This window comes from Barbus barbus, assembly GCF_936440315.1.
Source record: "Barbus barbus genome assembly, chromosome: 6".
Lineage (NCBI taxonomy): Eukaryota > Metazoa > Chordata > Actinopteri > Cypriniformes > Cyprinidae > Barbus > Barbus barbus.
The window spans coordinates 31,281,362-31,300,858 of NC_136734.1; the positions used below are offsets into that span (position 1 = coordinate 31,281,362).

General features: G+C 37.2%; 4 protein-coding genes across 6 annotated transcripts; 2 read left to right on the forward strand and 2 right to left on the reverse strand.

The window, feature by feature from the left end:
- The first annotated feature begins 197 nt into the window (after positions 1–197).
- LOC306871198 (dihydrofolate reductase-like) lies at positions 198–5,912 on the forward strand. Its single transcript, XM_079418972.1, has 6 exons — positions 198–404; positions 833–882; positions 984–1,089; positions 1,184–1,310; positions 2,510–2,625; positions 3,885–5,912. Exons 1-6 carry the CDS (start codon positions 313–315, stop codon positions 3,964–3,966), a joined length of 573 nt encoding a protein of 190 aa, XP_079275098.1. The 5' UTR covers positions 198–312; the 3' UTR covers positions 3,967–5,912.
- A 2,291-nt stretch (positions 5,913–8,203) lies between these two features.
- ankrd34bb (ankyrin repeat domain 34Bb) lies at positions 8,204–11,735 on the forward strand (the record flags this gene model as incomplete). Its single annotated transcript, XM_079420088.1, has 2 exons — positions 8,204–8,406; positions 9,517–11,735. The coding sequence occupies 2 exons, from the start codon at positions 8,204–8,206 to the stop codon at positions 10,967–10,969; spliced, it is 1,656 nt and encodes a 551-aa protein (XP_079276214.1). The 3' UTR covers positions 10,970–11,735.
- On the reverse strand, positions 11,641–14,685 carry LOC306871199 (protein FAM151B-like). Of its 2 annotated transcripts, none has more exons than XM_079418973.1 (6): positions 14,516–14,685; positions 14,291–14,416; positions 14,026–14,185; positions 13,649–13,866; positions 12,715–12,850; positions 11,641–12,159 (listed from the first exon to the last, which is right to left on the reverse strand). In XM_079418973.1, exons 1-6 carry the CDS (start codon positions 14,637–14,639, stop codon positions 12,009–12,011), a joined length of 915 nt encoding a protein of 304 aa, XP_079275099.1. In that variant the 5' UTR covers positions 14,640–14,685; the 3' UTR covers positions 11,641–12,008. The 2 variants fall into 2 exon arrangements, with proteins under 2 accessions (XP_079275099.1, XP_079275100.1); XM_079418974.1 differs by having other exon boundaries at positions 11,641–12,494.
- Positions 14,686–15,255: 570 nt separating this feature from the next.
- Positions 15,256–19,452, reverse strand: LOC306870972 (coiled-coil domain-containing protein 125-like). 2 transcript variants are annotated; one of them, XM_079418603.1, is made up of 12 exons: positions 18,945–19,024; positions 18,409–18,703; positions 18,001–18,059; positions 17,742–17,828; positions 17,567–17,644; positions 17,380–17,465; positions 17,181–17,263; positions 16,982–17,094; positions 16,797–16,904; positions 16,492–16,645; positions 15,681–15,793; positions 15,256–15,563 (listed from the first exon to the last, which is right to left on the reverse strand). In XM_079418603.1, exons 2-12 carry the CDS (start codon positions 18,692–18,694, stop codon positions 15,264–15,266), a joined length of 1,467 nt encoding a protein of 488 aa, XP_079274729.1. In that variant the 5' UTR covers positions 18,695–18,703; positions 18,945–19,024; the 3' UTR covers positions 15,256–15,263. The 2 variants fall into 2 exon arrangements, with proteins under 2 accessions (XP_079274729.1, XP_079274728.1); XM_079418602.1 differs by having other exon boundaries at positions 18,409–19,452.
- Between the last annotated feature and the right edge of the window lie 45 nt (positions 19,453–19,497).

Sequence of the window (19,497 nt, forward strand, 5' to 3'; positions counted from 1 at the left end):
AAATATTATTCTGATTTTATATTTTATATGCGTTGTAATTTGATCTAAACGCTGCTTTCTGTTTGTGTACTGCACTCTTTCTTCATTGGCTCCTTTCACTGTGGCGCGAAGTCTTCACAATAGTTTATGCTCATTGGCCAAGTTACTAGCGCGAACTTATTCCTAGAGCCAATCAGTTCATCGGCGTCCCACAACGTAATGCATATTCATGAGCCAAGCGTTTGACGTATATATTCGTAAATTCGCTGGCGGGATGAAGACAGTGGTGCGTGCTAGCTGAAGTAAAATTTGTTTATTACATTCAGGGCAGTTATGTCTCGAATACTCAACTGTATTGTAGCTGTTTGTCCAGATATGGGGATAGGGAAAAATGGAAATCTGCCATGGCACCCAATAAGACTAAGGTGAGCTCGAATGTGTTGCTAAATCTCCAGCTAACGTTAATGCTCTGATACATTGATTCAGTAATATATGAGGTGTTTGTAACGTTAGTTTTCTAGTGCCCTGTGTCATGAGTTTTGTATTTCGCAACAGCTATAAGTTGTGCAAATCGAATGATTATTCACAAATGAATAAAGTAAAAGCATCTTACTAAACATGAAGAATGGTAGAAGGAGGATTATTAGCTGAAGTTGTAACGTTAAGTTACCTAAGATCGAATATTTTATGATAGCACGGGTCTTCAGTTAAAAGCTTGACCTTTATCCTGGAGTCCGTTGGTTAATAACCACATTCAGCACAACAAAACCCACCCACACTACTATAGAAGAACCCCTGACAGATTTCTAAACTTAACCATTCGCTTTGACTCTTATCTTTCTTATCTTTTCAGTAATGAATTCAAACACTTTCAGAAGATGACCATGACCCCTTTAGTTGAGGGTAATGCTGTGCTTACATTGTCATATTTTAAGTGTTTGTTCAGAATTGATTAAAACCTTAAACCAAATCATACATATTACATTATGTGTGTCATTTGACAGGTCAAAAGAATGTGGTCCTGATGGGCAGAAAGACTTGGTTCTCTATTCCTGCAGCAAACAGACCCCTAAAGAACAGGATCAACATTGTTCTCAGCAGAGAGCTCAAGTAATCCTCTTTTAAAGTTTACCATTTTTTCATCTTGTATTAAATCACTATCCTGTATAAAATCAAGTGCCTGTTTCTATCGCTCACTACACAGGACAGCCCCAGATGGAGCTCACTACCTTGCTTCAGACTTCAGTTCAGCTCTCCAACTGTTAGACAGCAGTGAGCTCGAAAAACAAGTGGACCAGGTTTGGATAATTGGCGGAAGCGCTCTGTACAAGGTTGGTAAAATTATGTAAGCCTGTCACGTCTGTTGATAAATTAAGAGAAATATTATAAAAGTATAAACACATGCTGAATATGCATTAAATCCACTGCTCGAATTGAAGGGGGGCTGGGGGGATCCGGGACCCCCCATAAGGCATTAGGGACCCCCCATAAGAAGTAAAAAATAGACTTAGGGGGGTCCCTCAGACATTTTTACTTGGAGTAAGCCATTTAAAAGAAGAATAGTAGCTTATCTCTCTTTGTTATGCAACATTAAATAGTATATAGTTATGCATATTATGATCAAATATATTGTTTATTTTGTATAAATTGTATATTGCGAGACTAACCCCCACCCCCACCAAAAAAAAAAAAAAAAGTCTGATGGTGGGGACCCCCCATAAGACTTGATTCAATTCGAGCACTGATTAAATCTCTTATAACTGTCATTGATTTATTTTTATTTTTTTACTAGGGTCTATATATATGTACACACACACACATATATATATATATACATGTGTGTGTATATATATATATATATATATATATATATATATAGACTGTATGTGCTATTGCCCTACACCTAAACTTAGCCCTCACAGGAGACTGTGCATTTCAACTTTCCCAAAAACTCACTCTGTATGGTTTGATTGATAAGCGTTTTGAAAAGTGGGGACATGGGTCAATGTCCTGAAAAGTCACCCTCACCTTGTAATACCTGTCATACCTGTGTCATTATACCAATTTATGTCCTTATTTGTCACAAAAACACACACACACACACTTGTGTGGCTTTTAATCAGTTCCATGTGTTTGTATACATTCTGCATTTATTTCTTCCTATCTGAATAATTCAAATGTTTTTTTGCAACTTAGTTTTTAAAATTTAAGACGCATCATACAATCATACAAATGATTTATGAAATGAATTGTATTGTTTTTGTAATGTGGTTTGATAGTTCCTAATTTGAGGGTAAAATGGGCTGTTTCACCAGTTATATGCATGCAGCAATATTAAACACCCACCTATACATCAGTTGTATCTCAGTTATAGAGCAGTTTAGTCAGATCTTTGTATAATCAGTTGTTATGGAAACTGCCTCAAGGCAAAATGTACAAAAGACTCCCTTCCTTCATACTCCTTCCTCCTCGTTCTGTTAACATCTTGTACACTGTAATCACTTTGTGAATGTTGTGCTGTGTTCTTCAGGAGGTGATGGAGAGTTCTGGTCCCAGGCGTCTTTTTGTAACACGGGTCCTCAAGCAGTTTGACTGTGACACATTCATACCTGACATTAACATGGACAAGTACAAGCTCTTGCCCGAGTGAGTGCTCATACAGTTGTTTGTATGCTTACATGAAGGTCTATGTGAAAAGAGTTCAGCATTGCAGTTCTTGAAGGCAGCTGCATTAAAGTGACAGTGAAAACATTAATGTTACAAAAGATTTCTCTCAAATAAATGCTATGTTTTTGAACTTTATATTAATCAAAGAATCCTAGAACTATTACTGTTACTACAAAATATTATGCAGCACAGCTATTTTTAGCAATGATGCTAATAAATGTTTATTGTGCATCAGTATATTAGAATGATTTCTGAAGGATCATTTGACACTGAAGACTGGAGTAATGGCTGCTGGAAATTCACCTGTGCCATTAGAAGAATAAATTCCATTTTAAAATGGAAAACTGAGGTTTTTAAATTGTAAAATTTAATAACATTACTGTATTTTGGGGCAAATAAATGCAGCCCTAGTGAGCATATAATACCTCTTTCAGAAACCAAAGTTAAAAAAAAAAAAGGTACCAAGCCCAAACTATTAAATGGTATTGCATTCATTTCAAGCTTTTAAGAGCCCTACAGAATTAATTCATTTGCATATTGCCTGCAAAAAATGTTTCATAATATGAGTGATATTAATTCTTCAGTTTAGTTTTAAACTTCAAAAGGCCATTTGCCAAGGCTAAAATTCTTCACTGTTTTGAAACACATTTATTTAGGTACAGCCTTTTTGTGTACGTATGTTTAAGAATATTTGTCTGGTCGTGTCCTTGAATAAAGTGGGATTAATGGATTTACTGGCACTGGAACAGACATATGCTGTATTGTGTATCCAGAGAGAATAGTGAAGAGGTACATTGAGGAGAAAAAGCTCTCTTGTTATGTAAAAATGTCGTCTAGCATCAAAGGTGGGCCGTACCAAATGTCACATCTCTCAGGCACACAATAAACATTTAAAGAGAAGTTAAATGCACACAAAATGTTGACACGGGTTCATCATTGCCACTTTATCTGACAAAGAGCAAAATGGAACTTTTGTTATTTGTGTTCTCAAACTCTTTTGATTGGTTTTAACAGTTAATTGGCACAATGAACAAGAATCTACATCAGTCTAAAGTGGATAAAAGTTTATGAAAGTACAAGCATGTAATTGTGTATGTGTCTGTATTATGTTTTGTACTGCAGGTGATCTTTTCTTGTGTTCTTAGTTGAAATGTGTGCTTGTAAAATCAGTCCATAAAAATGTGTGGGTAATGTCTTATTGTTCCTTCTATTTCTCTCTCTTGTTTTCTTCTGGTCAGATTCCCAGGTGTACCCACCGGCTTGCAGGAGGAGAATGGTCTTCAGTATGTATTTGAAGTATATGAGAGCACCGACCACTAAGAAGATTTAAGCATGATGCTATGGTCGGAGAAGTGGCCTGTCCGGGTAGTGAGAGTGCTCTGACATGTTTGCGTGGCACAGTTTTTATGGGAGACCTGTATTTAAATCAGATTTTTGTAATTGCCTGACCCCCATCACCCCTTTTTCTCCCTATCATTTGTTTGCCACATTTCCTGTCCACTTTTCCTTAGTAATAAAAATCAAACGTGATTCTTGGACAGTTTAAATCTTATTTAATGATTTTATTCTAAAATTTAGTGTGTGCCTTTTGCAACTTTATATACAACGTGGAAAGTAGACAGAAAATCATGAGAAGACAGAGGGTGGGTAAAAGGGCGACATTTTTAGGATCCAATCTCCCATGAGCACAACAGCTCAACATGTTGCTTTTTTTTTATGTAAATACAGTTCCTTTCCCACCATCACTGCCTTAATCTTATTTTATTAGTATCAGGTTTAGTTCCTGGCTTATTTAAAATATTCAGAAAATATACCTAATTTTGATAATAGACTTTCTTTTCCACATCTGCTGTCCACTTAATTATTCTTCATCTAGTCAACTGTAAAAGTCAACCTGCTCATTTCCATATCCAATAGGAACTGAAGTGCCTGCTCTTAAGCCAGCCTGAAGATCTGACTGCTCTCATGAATATGCATGTTGTGTTTGGTCTTCAGACTGGCTGATTGACAAAGGTTGACATATAGTTTAGAGAAGGGTCACAACACTAGCACTTTCTCTCACCCACACAAAATCTTTCATGACACCTATTTAAAAAAGCCAAATGCAGCAATCAGGCAAAACCTTTTTAAGCTGATTGGTTTCGGGTATGTCGGCCTAATGTACTACGAATGTTTACGACCAGGCTGAAATAAACCTGACTGGAATTCCAATTACCTAACGCGTGCACCATGTACGCACCTTAAGTAGCACTTGGATTTCTTTTCAGGGAACAAACAGTATCTAGAGACTTGACAAGTGTTTGCATTTTAATTATTTTATGCAAGTGAGTTGCCATTTCAGATCAAAAGGTAAAAAAAGAGCAGTGGCCTTTTTTTTTTATTATTAGTGTTAGCAACTTTTTGTCCATTATTATTCCATTAGGAGCTTTATTATTGTCCTTTTCTTTAGTGCCATCGTTACAGGCTTATATATAGCGACTGCATCAGTCAAATGGATCAATACACACCCTGCACATCTCTCAGGAGCTGAACAGCTGCCTCAAAGGCGAGACAGTTGTGTCATAATGATGTAACTGCACCATAGGAGTCACGATCATGTGAACGTGTTGACATCAGAGTTAGAAACAAATGAGAATCTGCGCACAACCTCAGCATATGAGTTCAATAACCCTCTTTCGCAATGTGAGAATAATGGAGCAATCGCTTACTGACGCTGGATGTGTAGGGACTGGCGTCACCTTGCTCTATTAAGCTTGACTGTCCTCCTGATACACAGGGACTTGGTCTGTGTTGAGGTTGGTAACTTGTTTCTAGACATGAGAGCACAGGCACTTGTTCTCTCCATCTCTTTCCTCTATCTGTGCCACTCTTTCATTTACCCTCAGTGAGTGCACATCTGCACACGTTCATCTCCCACTTCGAGCTCCAGCTTTAGTCTCACCCCTGGATTACTCATCTATTACAAAGATGACATGCCACAGGAACAAGCTGTTGGAAAACTAGAGCTGCAACTGGTTTAAAAGAGGTAAGGATCTAATCTCATTTTAAGATGTATGAATTTTTTTTTTTTTTTTTTATGAAATAAGCAACTTTACATTTTTATGCATTTTAACTTAGTGTTTTGATTTCTTGCATTTTTTTTTTTTTTTTTTTTTTAGTTTTGTGAAGCTGCTGGTCTTGGTTTTTGATGCAAATCTGTGCAAGACTTTATGATGTGAGTGAATAGAGTTTTTTCATTAGATTTGACCTTGGCTCTATTCATCTGTAAAAAGAAAAAAAAGGAGGTATAAATAGTTTTCACAAAGATATGAGATTTTTTCAAATGTAATTTTACCACTACAGTATATGTGTATATCTACATGTAATGTGAATTTAAGTAAAGTTAATTTGTTTAAAATATTTCTTTAAAATAAAATGACAAAGTATAAAAATACACACATGGACATATATCTATCTATCTATATATATATATATATATACACAAAGTTATGTAAAATTTTAATATTCTCTAAATGATTGAGTATAAAACTATTTTAAACGATCCTTTTTAAATTATGTTTAAAATGATCAAATTTAAATACTTAGTCCTCCATGCAAATAATTATTTTCCAAATTAATTGAAAAAGACATGCAAAATAAAGGAACTTTTGTTTGCTGTTTTCATTTAGCATATAAATGTATCATATGGACATGGAAATGTATCTTTGTATCAGCTGAGGAGGCTTATAATTTATTCTCCTGATCCTGGCAAACCACGAAAGCACAGTGAGGAAGCTTTCATTACCCTCATTAATCAAGACATACAAAAAACTATTCTTATTCAGTTATCAGTTGATGTCACAGAGAGTGGGTTTTCATTTTCCCTGCAGGTGTTTTGAGAGGGACAAAATCAGCCCACCATTTGCGAGGAGAATTAAGTATTGCGTGATTTGGCATGAATCACAGATGCATACAGGTGCGTGAAGTGGTCTGTTTGGTGCTCCACTTCAGCGCTGTCGCTGCAACAATCACCACCCTCATCTGTTTTGGGCCTCATTTGCTCCATGCTTTTTAGCACGAGGCAGCAACAGAGAGAGAGAGGACTGTCATTAAAAATTCTCTCTGTTCCCAAGGGCGATTGAAGACTAGGGGTATGGCACACAAAGCTGTGCTTTTAAATGCCAGCCCAGGGAGCTCTAGGAATTAGCAGCTTGAACCGAAATGTCCTGCAGGCATCAGGCAGTGTGTTGTACCAGACCAATCAGGACTTCAGCATGTCTGCACAACTTGATTTAAAAAGCAAAAACTGTCAGATCAAAGTGCTTTATTAGCATACAAAACATAACATGTGGAGCAAGAAAGATGAGGTTGTCCTTGTTCAGGAAAGGCAGAAATAATTAAAGCTAATATTAAATTATAAAGTTATATAAGTTATTATAATCCACACATTTTTCTTTTAATTTTTAACCAAGATGCTGATGCAGTCTCTCATTTAGCATTGTCACATGCTGCCTCCACTTCCTAGAAAAGCTGCAGTTAAAGCATCAGCCCAGATTTTCATCCTTTTTATTGGAGGACACAAAAATATTCATCCTATTACTCATCTTACCTCAACTCCAGTGAATTCACATTTATGAACCTAACTGAGGCAGTCTCGCGCTCGCTCTTTGTTAAATAAAGAGTGCACTGTGACTGCGCTCTGAATTGAGAGAACAAGGCCACATGCACAATAGACTGCATAAAAGAATGCCATCGTTCAATGAGGCAAATACAGACTGCCTCGAGCTATTGAATTTCAACCTACTGAAAAACTGTGCATGTCTGGTGCAGGCTAACATGTTAAATACAGCACTTACACTGCATGCGCTAATTTGAAAATAGACAGTAGGAGTTAAGATTGTCTCAACATCATACATTTCATGTGTCTGTCCTTTTTCTGTTAAAAAGCAAACGTCAAGGTTACAGCAATGCACTTGAAATGGAAAAAAATTTTCAGCAAGCTTACTGTAAACCACATTTTTGATTTCCTGTTTAAAAAAGGAGACAGGTTGAAAATTTTATTTTATGCCCAAAATGCTATTAAGCTTAACTTTGTATTAAACCCAGAATATTGGTTTGCACTGCCTAATTGCATGTTGGGAACAGAAATATTCAGTAAAAATTAAAAGAATATGAAAGAGGAGTAATTAATCTTATGTAAAGGGGATTAGATAACTAATTCAGTTTTCTTATGTCTTCTTGTGAAGTGCCACCTACATAATCATCATAACAAACATCTTTATATTAGTGTCTACCTGGTGAATGGCGAGAGACTCTAGATTAGAGCAGGAAGCCTCTCTAGCATATTATTCTGAGGCAAAGAGGGAGAGAACATTTCAATGTCAAAGAGTTATCAGGTTTGCTTTGATGCAAATGAATCAAATAAAAGGCAGACACTTAAGTAAAAACCTTGAAAAACTGTGGTTCTGATGCAGTGTGCTCACTTTCTCTTGCCTGACAGAAGTCAAAGAAGAAATCAGCTCCTATGATCCACTGAGCCGACGTGACATTAGCCTCTCAACGGTCTCACCACTTAATCATGGAGGACTCGACAGAGGTGCGGACGGATGGAAACTCTTTGCTTAAAGCAGTATATCTATGCCGCCTGAGGTTGACGCGTCTGCTGCTGGAAGGAGGGGCTTACATTAATGAGAGTAATGAGAGAGGAGAAACTCCACTGATGGTGGCCTGCAAAAGCCACCATGCTGATGCTCAGAGTGTGCCAAAACCCAAGATCATCAGGTGGGTCTGCTGTAAGTTAATTACACCATCTGAATGTGCCATCAAACGTGGATATTAGTTTATAATTAAGTGAATTAAAAATCCTATTCATACATCAGTACAGTGACTCTTGTATAACGAGCGTGTTTGGGTGGAGATGTGTGTCCTAAAATAAAATAATTAAGAAAATGTCTAATTTAAAGCTTATTTTGTAGTTTGGCATAAACTTATTTTTATTTCTTAGAAAATAAATATTTAAAATAAAATCGTTTCACTACAGACCTGCATAAATGTGTGTCAAGGCAAAAAAAAATCTCAAACTACAAATAATTTTAAAAAGGTTTTGCCATTAAATGTACATTACTGGTAAGATATATATATATATATATTTATATATAAAATAAAACATTACTTAATAAATTAATACATTAATACTTTAATTTAATACTTAATTTAGCAATCATTTATTCAACTGCAAAAAAAAATGATAGTAAAGACATTTGTAATGCTACAAAAGATTTCAAATAAATGCTGTTCATTTGAACTTTGTATTCATCAAAGAATCCTGAAAAAAATGCATTAGGGTTTCCACAAGAATAAGCAACTCAATTGTTTTCAACATTGATAATTTTTTGAAAATGCTCACCAAGCCATTTCCTGAGCACCAAATCAGCATATCAGTATGATTTCTGAAGGATTATTTGACACTGAAGACTGGAGTAATGGCTTGCCATCACATTTTAAAAGTGGTTTAAAAGTGGAAAATGGTTCTTTTTAATTGTAATAACATTGTACAATATCACTGTTTTACTGTAAATAAATGCAGACTCCAAACTTTAGAAATGTAGTGTAACTTAAATGTTTTTGTGTGAGTGTTTACACTCATGTATTCAAGGAGTGAAGAAAATATTGAAATTTTGCCTTGCATTGCTTAATGCTGAATCCATTCTTAAAATTGGCATAAAGGTTTATAAATATCACTTGAAACAAACATAAATACCAAAAGTATATTTCTTGACACACAACATTTTCCCTTCTATTCACAAGATATTTTTCTATTTTTCTTTATCATGGATACTCTGATATCCCATTGATCTATTCCTTTAACTGATGAATCAATCCTCTTAACAGGTATCTTCTTGAAAATGGTGCGGACCCCAACATTCAGGACAAGTCTGGTAAGACCGCCCTAATGCATGCCTGCATAGAGCGGGCAGGCGATGAGGTGCTGTCGCTTCTGCTCTCCAGTGGAGCTGACCCTAGTTTGGAGGACCACACTGGTTCCTCAGCTCTGGTCTATGCAGTTAATGCTGGAGACAAGGATGCACTGAGAGTACTACTGGACGCCTGCAAGGCCAAGGGCAAAGAAGTTATCATCATTACAACAGACAAACTACCGTCCGGAAGACAAATGACCAAGCAGTATCTGAACGTACCACCTCCTCCAAATCTTGAGGACCGTTTGCACTGTGCCCCTGCCTCATGTATGTGCCCTTCTGAAATTAAACTCTCTACCCCTCTTATCGCACCACCCACCAGTAACCAATCTGAGACCCTGGGATCCACACCAACACTGCCTACATCCAAGCCAGGATCACCGACTCAAGATTCAAGCCCTCTGCAAGCAGCTAGTGTGGCGAAGCTGTTGCATCTACAGAGGCTTCACTCTGAGCCCTGGCTGAAGATCCCTCCATCTCTGCTCCTGCAGCAAAGTAAGTCCTCATCCTTGACCGAGGAGCTTCTAGATATCACTCCCGAAGAGGAGCTCTCCTTTGGGTATAATGGTTGCAGACCTCCACTGAGAGCGACAGTAGCTCGGCACCAAAGCGTCGACGTCAAGGACTCTACTGGTCTGCTTAGAGCCTTTGAGACAACATATGATGCTGAAAGAGAACTAACAAAAGAACAGAAATGGCTCAGTAGAAAAATGTCCTATGATGGGGAGTTGCTACCACACCCTTCCTCACATCAGAACCTCAAACAGGCATTCATCTCAGATGCTGCCCCTGTGGAACGGGACCCAGGCTGTCTTCCCAACCTGGCTGTTTCAAGCCTACGCAACGTGTTTCGCCGGCGCAACATCGGAATAGACCACTACAGTTCTGACTCTCAGTTGCCTCAATTTGGGAGCCAACCCTCTGAAGACCTTGGGAAGACTGGAGGAGGAGGAACCGGGGGGACGGAGAAACGCAAGCTTGTTACCAGCCGCTCCTCCACTCTCTCTGGATCCAGAGAATCTCTGGAGAGTCTCGTTCAGAGGAGGAGCCCGGCCATGCTGGAGCGGAGGGGATCCGGAGCTCTGCTCCTAGACCATATCTCACAGACCCGGCCTGGTTACCTGCCACCTCTAAATCCGCATGCACCCATTCCAGATATTAAAGTCAATACCAGTATTGCAGTGAATAATGGAAGCAAGCCTGTGGCAGGAACTGCACCCATTGTTTCTGGATCGAGGCATTTTGTGCCCTGTGCCCCTAGCCATCCCAGAGATCACAAGAATAAGAAGAGTCTGCTAAGACGTCACTCCATGCAAACCGAGCAGATCAAGCAGCTGGTCAATTTTGAGGAGATCTTTGGTCAGTGAAATACCCAAAGGTAGGTTGGGGTAAATACAGAGATTTAATGTCATGTCAATCTACACTAAGTCTGAAAACGGAAGCAAATAAATGTTAGATTGAAATATACGATTTATAATAAACATCTCAACCACCTCCTTTATGCACTTTCCAGACTGGACTATTGTTTGATTTGGTCATAAACTTTACTGCACTTTACTTCTGTTCTTTGTGCTCTCACTCAGTTTACTGAATCAGAAAATTGACACTTCATTGCTGTTTAAGGCACTGCTTTCTCTTTAAACCTGCTTCATTTCTGCAGTGTCTTAGTATTTACAAAACAAGAAAATATTGTGACCTTGTATTTACTCATTGACTGTAAATAAATTCAGTATAAAACATTGCTTTCACTTTCTTGCATATATGAGTGTTAGATGCACTTAGAATGGTTTCGGATGGATCACGTGACACTGAAGACTGGAGTAATGATGGCTGAAAGTTCAGCTTTGCCATTACCGGAATAAATGTCAATTTTCTGTTTAAGGCAGAAAACGGTTGTTATAAACTGTAATAATATTTCACAACATTACTGTTTCAGCTGTATTTTGATCATACTTTTGGGCATACTTCACTGAGCATATTTCTTACAAAAACATAAAAAATCTTACCGACCTCAAAATTTCAAACTGCTGTGAATGTTAGAGGTATAAACATTTTTTTTACATTTATTATGCATTTGTGATGACAAAATTCAAATATACAAAATGTTACAAAATGTTACAAAAATATAACATTTCTCTGAGAATTGTATTTGTGTCCCTTTGTACATTAGTGGGTAATTAAGCATGACAACCAGTGACATGTTTAAAACTTATTGTATGACTCAGAGTACATGTTGATAGGTAAATACCAGTTCCCATATTTATGCACTATTCCAAACCGTTTTTTTTTTTTTTTTTGTATAAATAGTGTGTTCACACTGTTACATTACTTATATATTCTGTTTTACATCTCAAAGACAACATCAGTGAGTGTGTTGTCTCACACTCACTGATGTTGCTTTGCTTTTTAGGTGTAGCCAGGTAGTCCTTTAAACTGTTTGATCTGAGATTCTAACAGATCATAGTAGATCCTGGTTTTGCTGAAGTTTTGCCTGTAAAGCAACAGATCCGCCACTGTAAGAACATCATTTTTACCTGTCCATACAGTCAGGCTGTACCTGAGAGAGAAGATGAGATGTTAAACAGAATTTCATTTACAAGGCTGACACTAAGGTAGAAAACAATCAACTTCACCAGTGAGTAAAAATGTATAAATCTTAATTAAAATGTCAAATAAACCAAAGCACAAATAACATTGTCATTACAGAATTTCTTCTATTGATGCTTTTTCATGATACAAATAAAGATCATACTTCCCATTCACTTGTCTGAGTAGTTGAAAAAATTAACTTGCACAATCGCTTTAAAACAACTGTTGAAGAGCAGCACTTCCTTCCCTTCCCTTCGAATCCTCTAATACCTCAGAACTGACCTCCAGTAAAGCAATGAGTTGCTATTCCAGTCACAAGTGTAATGGACAAGACAGAACCAAATTATCCAGCAAGAAATTACGGAGCATTAGAATGAACTTGATTGTGTCTTTGTTTATATAACACAAATCAATCACTGTGGTAATAAAAAGGCTCCTTCACACAGATGTGTGGCTTAATAGCCTCTATAATAGTAAATATGGACATACATTTAAATAGACTGATTAATGGAGAATTTCTCACCGGTCTGACTGCTTCAAGAGCCACTGGAACTGTAGGAAGGACACAGGAAGGAGAGCTGCGCGGACTGGAAATGTGACTGGTTGCTTTAGGGATCTGCATAATTCTTCCATCTGATGAACCATCTCCCAGCTATAGCCTATTTCCCAAAACAACACAAACACAGAAAATAATAATAATTGATTATTAAGACTGGTATACACCAAAGGAAGTCCAAACAAAAGGCTGAGGGCAAAAAATAAAAGTACTTTTATTTCCATACAAGGTCAGACTAAATAGATGCTAATAACGACACAACAGTATGTAGCTCATCTGCTTTTCATTGTGATTTTGACTTGATTTAAACGCTAAATAATTTGTGTGTGTATATATACTGCCATTCAGAAGAGATGTTTTAATGTTTTTGAAAAAGGTTTCTTCACAATGATTGCATTTATTTGATCAAAAATACAGTAAAAACAGGAATTTTATCAAATATTATTACAATGTTTAAATTCTCTAAAACTGTTCTTGGTTTAAATATTTATTTTAAAATTATATTTTATTCCTCCTATGGCAAAGCTGAATTTTCAGCAACCATTAATTCAGTATTAAAGATATAAATCATACTAATATGCTGATTTGATGCTCAAGAAACATTTCTTACTATTCATGTTGAATACAGGTGAGCTGCTTAATATTTTTGTAGAAAATATAAGCATTTTTCAAGATTCCTTGATGAATAGAAAGTTAAAACAACAGCATTTATTTTATATAAAAATGACTTGTAACATTAGAAATGCCTTTACAGTCACTTTTGATCGACTTAATGCATCCTTTCTGAATAAACGTCTCACTTTCTTTACATAAAATAATATTCTTATTGACCCCAGACTTACAGCTCATTTCTGATTGCCAATAAATATAAAACTTTAATTGTAGTAAGCAACATTCTTACCGGGATTGTCTGCATCCACATCCCATCCAGTGGTCCAACCTAAAGAGAGGACATCATTTTCAGATTTTTGCGCTACTTCCTGTAGAAACACACGAGGGTCCAGAGGGGTGGCTGTGCCTCGAGGGCCAGGGAGAATATCAGCATTGATCCACACGGGTCCCTGCAGCTGATCTCGGACCTCTTCCAGTAGAGTCATGGATGGGGATACAGCTGCGAGACTGTGAATCAAAATGCAAATCAATGCTGATCTGCCACTCATTCATCAGCAGCAAAGACAGTATAGGAGAAATGAATCATGACTAGTGTCAACATGAGCATTAAAATGTAAAAATATAGAGCTGTGCTGTGTAATAATAATAGTAATAAAAATCAGCCACCTTTTGAAATCCAATTTTATTCCTTTGTCTGATTTCACAACTTCTTTAAGCCAGTCCTGCAGAGTTATATCACTGTCATTGTCAGGTGGGTGAGCCATAATAGGCACTTTTGGATCTTGACCCCTGAGAAGTACATCTGCTTCAATCATCTGTGCAGAACCTCAATGAAGAATCAAACCATATAACACACTGTCTCTTAAGGTCGTAAGAAAAACGAAACAGTACTGTATGAACAAAGCAAATGCTTCTTCATATTTGTACTCACCTTGTAGAGCCTCTGTGAGTTTGCTTTTACTGTTTGCTGCATGATACCACTCAATATCAGCAGCATCGTTTCTTTGTATCGTCCCCTTGTTGAGGAAATATTCCAGTGTATGTTCGCTCATTGGTCCTATGAATATGCAACATACGAATTTACACTGATTCTTTTTGATCTGGACCAATGCAATGATATTATCTGACTGGAAAGCTAGCAAGTTAGCTTTCTTACCTTTGGAGTTTGACAGTGACTGGAGTTTGATGTAGCAAACGACCAAAGACGAGATAACTGTTGTACATAAGACAAAACGATACCATTGTTTCACTAACCCCATATAATATACTTTTTCGAACATACCATTTACGACAGCTGACTTCCTAAATCGGTAGCATGAAGCATTATGGGATATGTAGTTATTCAGTCCTCTGTATTTCTCTCTTTCGCCTCACGGAAAGTACAGTGCCAGTCAAAGGTTTGGTTATTATGAATAATAATTAATTATACCGTTATTAATAACGGTGAAAATATGTTTTAAAACCATATGTCAAATGTCACCAAAAAAAAAAAAAAAAATAGAAACTCGTTTAGAAGCTGTGGGAAAAGGTAACGTTAGCCTATATAATGTTTGTTCTAATATTTGACTACAACATTTTCAATATCTATTTAACATTATATAACTGTTGTGAAGCTGTAGAGATAAAAATGAAACAGAGATTGGTTAGCACTGTCATTCAGTTTAGATTTTATTTGTTGGATTTTGATGCATAGATGAGGGAGGATTTAATTTTATAATCCATTTAGCTGTGCATTATGCATATTAGATCCTATCAACTAGAATTGTGGGGTATATTACGTTCTGTTATTCTAGGTTATTCAGGGCTGCCTGATGTTCTGGTTCATCCTAGGTAATGGCACAAAATAAATGAAAACATTGCAGGTGCTTGTCTTTTGAAATAATACAACATGAAACTTCATTCTTTTAAACATTTTTATTGTCAGTTTCTTTCATTTCAGTGGAGGGTTGATTTGGTTTGGAGGACTGCTCATCATCAGGAACAGTGAGATGCTGTGATCCACAGCTGTCTGCAGAGCATCTACAGTCTCTTCTGCTGCTCCATTCACTCTCCTCAGAAGCCTCTGCTTCGGTTTTACTGTCTTTGTGTGAGAGGCCCAGTTCCTCGAACTGCATCTGGAGACGTTTTTCCAGATCTTCAGTGTTTCGTGCCAACATGTAGCTCACCTTCCTCTGATGTGCCAAAGCCTCCTCTTTATCATTTAACTGGAGAGGGAAGACAGCCAAAAAGTAGTAAACACAAATATATAGTGAATATAGTGAAAGTATATAGATAAATATATAACAATTTTGAACATAGGCTATAATTAAATATATACTGACCAGATCAAGCAGCATATGCAGTGTTTCATTTGAATCAGCTGATAACTTTCCTTCGCTTGTTGTGGGCAGAAAATTTTTTAGCCTTTCACCTACACTGAGAGACCCTTGCTTCCCTTTAAAATAAAATAAAAAACTACTAGAAATAAAGAGAGTGGCATTGTAAAATTTCAGCATTTTTCCACATATTTGTACTAAACAGTAAAGGTGTCTAGAAGAGAGAGGACAAGGAAAAGGCGGACCAGTTGTAGAAATGAGCCAGTGGTATTATTGGGTAGTGCACTGCTTTCTGTTTTTGGTCCAGAATATGCATTCACATTTTTTTTTTATTTGATTGATTGATTGATTGATTGACTGCCTGAGCCAGGTCTATCATCACAAACTAAACCTATTCAAACAGTTTTATTAAATGTAAATAAAGCTTAGGATATTACATAAATATTAGATGAAAAAACAAACAGTCTGAAGCAGTAAAATTACTAATATTACTAATACTAATAAAAACTAATACTTGAACTATAACTAAAACAGAAAAATATCAACAATTGTATATAAATAATATTAAAAAATCCAGATATTAATAAAACCTTTAATTATAATGATAAATGATACTAAAATAACACAAGGCCCTAACTTGGGCCAAAAAAGCCCAATTTCAATACCATTTTTGTCAATTTTATTGCTGATTTTACATTCTTTTCAAACTAAATATTATTCTAGTTTTGGAGATTTCTGTGGACAGTTTTAATGAAAGTGACATGTTACACTGCATGATTTTTCTCAGTTTTAGCTATACAGGCGAGCAGCACTTTACCTCTCTCATGTCTTTGGTAATGCGGCTGGTGTCTGTCGGTCTCAGCCTGCCGGAGCATGTTCTCACCGACTCTCCTTAACTGCTGCTCAAAGGCGATGCGGAAAGCATCCATCATGACGTAAGCCTCCTCCTTCCTCTTCTGCTGCTCCTCCAGCTAATGCAGACAAATGCATTGTGTTACAGAACCCTCAAAGACAAATGAGCAAAGCCAGCACTGTAATGGATTTAATACATGTATTGGCTGAAAAGGAGGGTTAATTTGCTAGGTAATGGAACAGAAGTATTGACAAATACAAGACGAGCACCTCTTGCTTGAGCTGGAGAACCTGTTTGCGACTTGCAGCAGCACTTCTAGCACAAGAGCACGGTTCCCCCACATTAGAGTTACATTGACATGCCCCATACACTGCCAGCTGAGAGATAAGAGGACAGAGAGCTGTTTAGTCCAGAACAAAGCTGTTTAACACAGGCTACAATTCATCAATATTACCTCTAGCACCGAACCGTCTGTTCCCAGGCTGCATGGAGGCTGAGTTCTCTGGTAGTCCCTTCTTTCCTTAGTACTGAGCATGGACAGGAGCTCCAGACATTTTTGGCTCAGAGCTAAGACACAAAACTCTTAATTATGCACTGGAAACAAACCAGCAATTGGGTCCTGAAATAAATGCAAGAAATATGATGTGACTTACAAGCATTCTCTGTCCTTTGCTCCTGATGCTCTGTCACGTTCTCCTCTAATGCTTTCTTTAGGGCTTTGTTTTCTGCCAACACCCTGAAGTGGTACAGACATGAACCAGTGGGATGTGGGCATTTTTAAAGTGACATGAATTTAGAATGTCGACAGAGAGAAGATGCCAACTTTAAAAGCGTCTTTTTGCATGGGTATACCTCTCATACTTTAAACTCCATGAGTTTTCCACATTCTTGAACTGCACCTGGTTGAACGTGATCTCCCACTGCAGTGCATTAACCTCCTGTGTGGAAAAGAATTCAAAGAATGAGATCATATTTGTTAGGGAAATGCTTGACTTAAAAATGAATAAAAGCGGTTTTAGTTATTGTTTGAGTAGGACACCTTTTCTAGGGCCTTGTTCCTCTCTTCAGTCTTCTGAAGTAATATTTTAGTATGACAAGTTGCTTTGTCCAAGATTGCCTTAAGGGACAAAATGTAGCACAAGGCTGTAAACCACTTCATAAATGACCTAATTAGACCTAATAATTATATCAATAATCAAAATATTTTGAAATACCTGTCCTTGTAAGATCCTAAGAGCCTCATGTTTTCCCTCCAGGTGGCGATGAGTGACCTCCAGTTCTGTGCGTAACAGCTCCACTTCCTGATATGGAGCAAAGATTTACATACACCTGAGGCATGTTCATATGTGAAGATGCATATCTTTTCGTTACTCCGTTCAAAAACTCACAGGGGTGTTACTTTTCTTCAGCTTGTCCTCTACTGTGTAAGACATGGAAAATATTTTTGTTGGAAAATCTCATTAGTAAGTTTACCTCTGTGACCTCCTGTAGTCTTCTCTGCAGCTCTTCACTTGTGTCCTCAGAAGAGCTTTCTACATCAGAACGCAGTTACACATAAAAAAAAATGACACTTTTGTTTTTTGCATGTCAGCACGTGATTTCCTAGGTTTGCCAACCCATCATATCCTGGTAGCAGTGTGGTTCTCAAATGACTATTGTTGAATATTTGTTTAAGTATAGAATTGCTCAAGAGAGTACACAAAGTTCCCTCCCTGATAAGAAACAGCAGGTGTTGACTTCACCAAATCAACAGAGCATGCACATTAAAACCCCCTGGTCAGACATTACCAGGAAGTTACCAATAGCTTTTAAACATGAAAAATATACTGTATGAGGTCTGAAGGGTTTAAATGATTTTAGATACCAGTCCAGAAGACTAACCGGAGTGTCTTTTCTCCCACTGTGCAGCTCGTTCAGCTTCCAATTCTTCCCTAAAAACAGCATACATGGCTCTGCATGATGTCCATGAGAAGGGTCCATTGCTTCTTTCGCTGCCCCCTTTGATTGGTCGTGACTGAGACAGGAAGCCCAGAAACTTCCCCTTACTCTTCATTTGTGGGAGATGTTCATGATGTCCCCTGGATCTGGCCTCCATGCCATAACCTAAATCCCCCTCTCTCATGTCATCTTCTGTGGGGCACTGAGGGCATAAACCCTCACCTTGCATCACAATAAACTTAACAAAAAAAACCATAATCAGTTATGTTCAGTATTACGCCTAATTAAAGACATTAAAACTGAAGTCTATGTAAATATCATGTTTGACCGTCAAAGCAGAAGACATGGAAATGTTAAATCGAGCTTGCTACTTTGTGTGTAGCTTACTGGTGGTCAACTCAAAACGAAACTTTTCGTGGAACGATAAAGTAGAAGTTAGAATAGCAAGGTAAGACAATAAAAATATAACCATTACAAACCTTTAAGTTAACCTCGGGGGGCGAAAATTCCACTTCAAGACTTTCCGCTGACTTCGTGACGAAGTGTAACTAGTAAAGGGGCGTGTCTGACCCGACAGGTGATTTATTACAAAAGGACACACTCTAGATCGTGAAATATGTCGTCTTAAAGCGGAGTTTTCAAGTGTTTCAGTTCCAGGTATCCTCAATAAGATAGCAGCAAAAGTAAACTTCATTCAAATCATTTATAAAAAGCTACTAGTATTTTCCTTTCCTATTTTGAGTTTCCACATGAACGACTGTCTAAACCAAAGTAGAACAAGGACACATAAACAACTGTAAAAAATAAAAAACACTTTCTTTTAGCCATCATATAAAAAAATAGATAAAACAATTTAGCTATGCATTGTATACAAATGAAACCACATTTATACACCTAAAACATACAGAGCGTCTATTTTAAAACATATATTACATACCTTTCCACTGACTCCCTGGCCCTGCTGTATCTTCAGCCCCTCAGCGACAGAAATATGGATTCAGAGATTTAATAAATAAATACACAAATAACAAA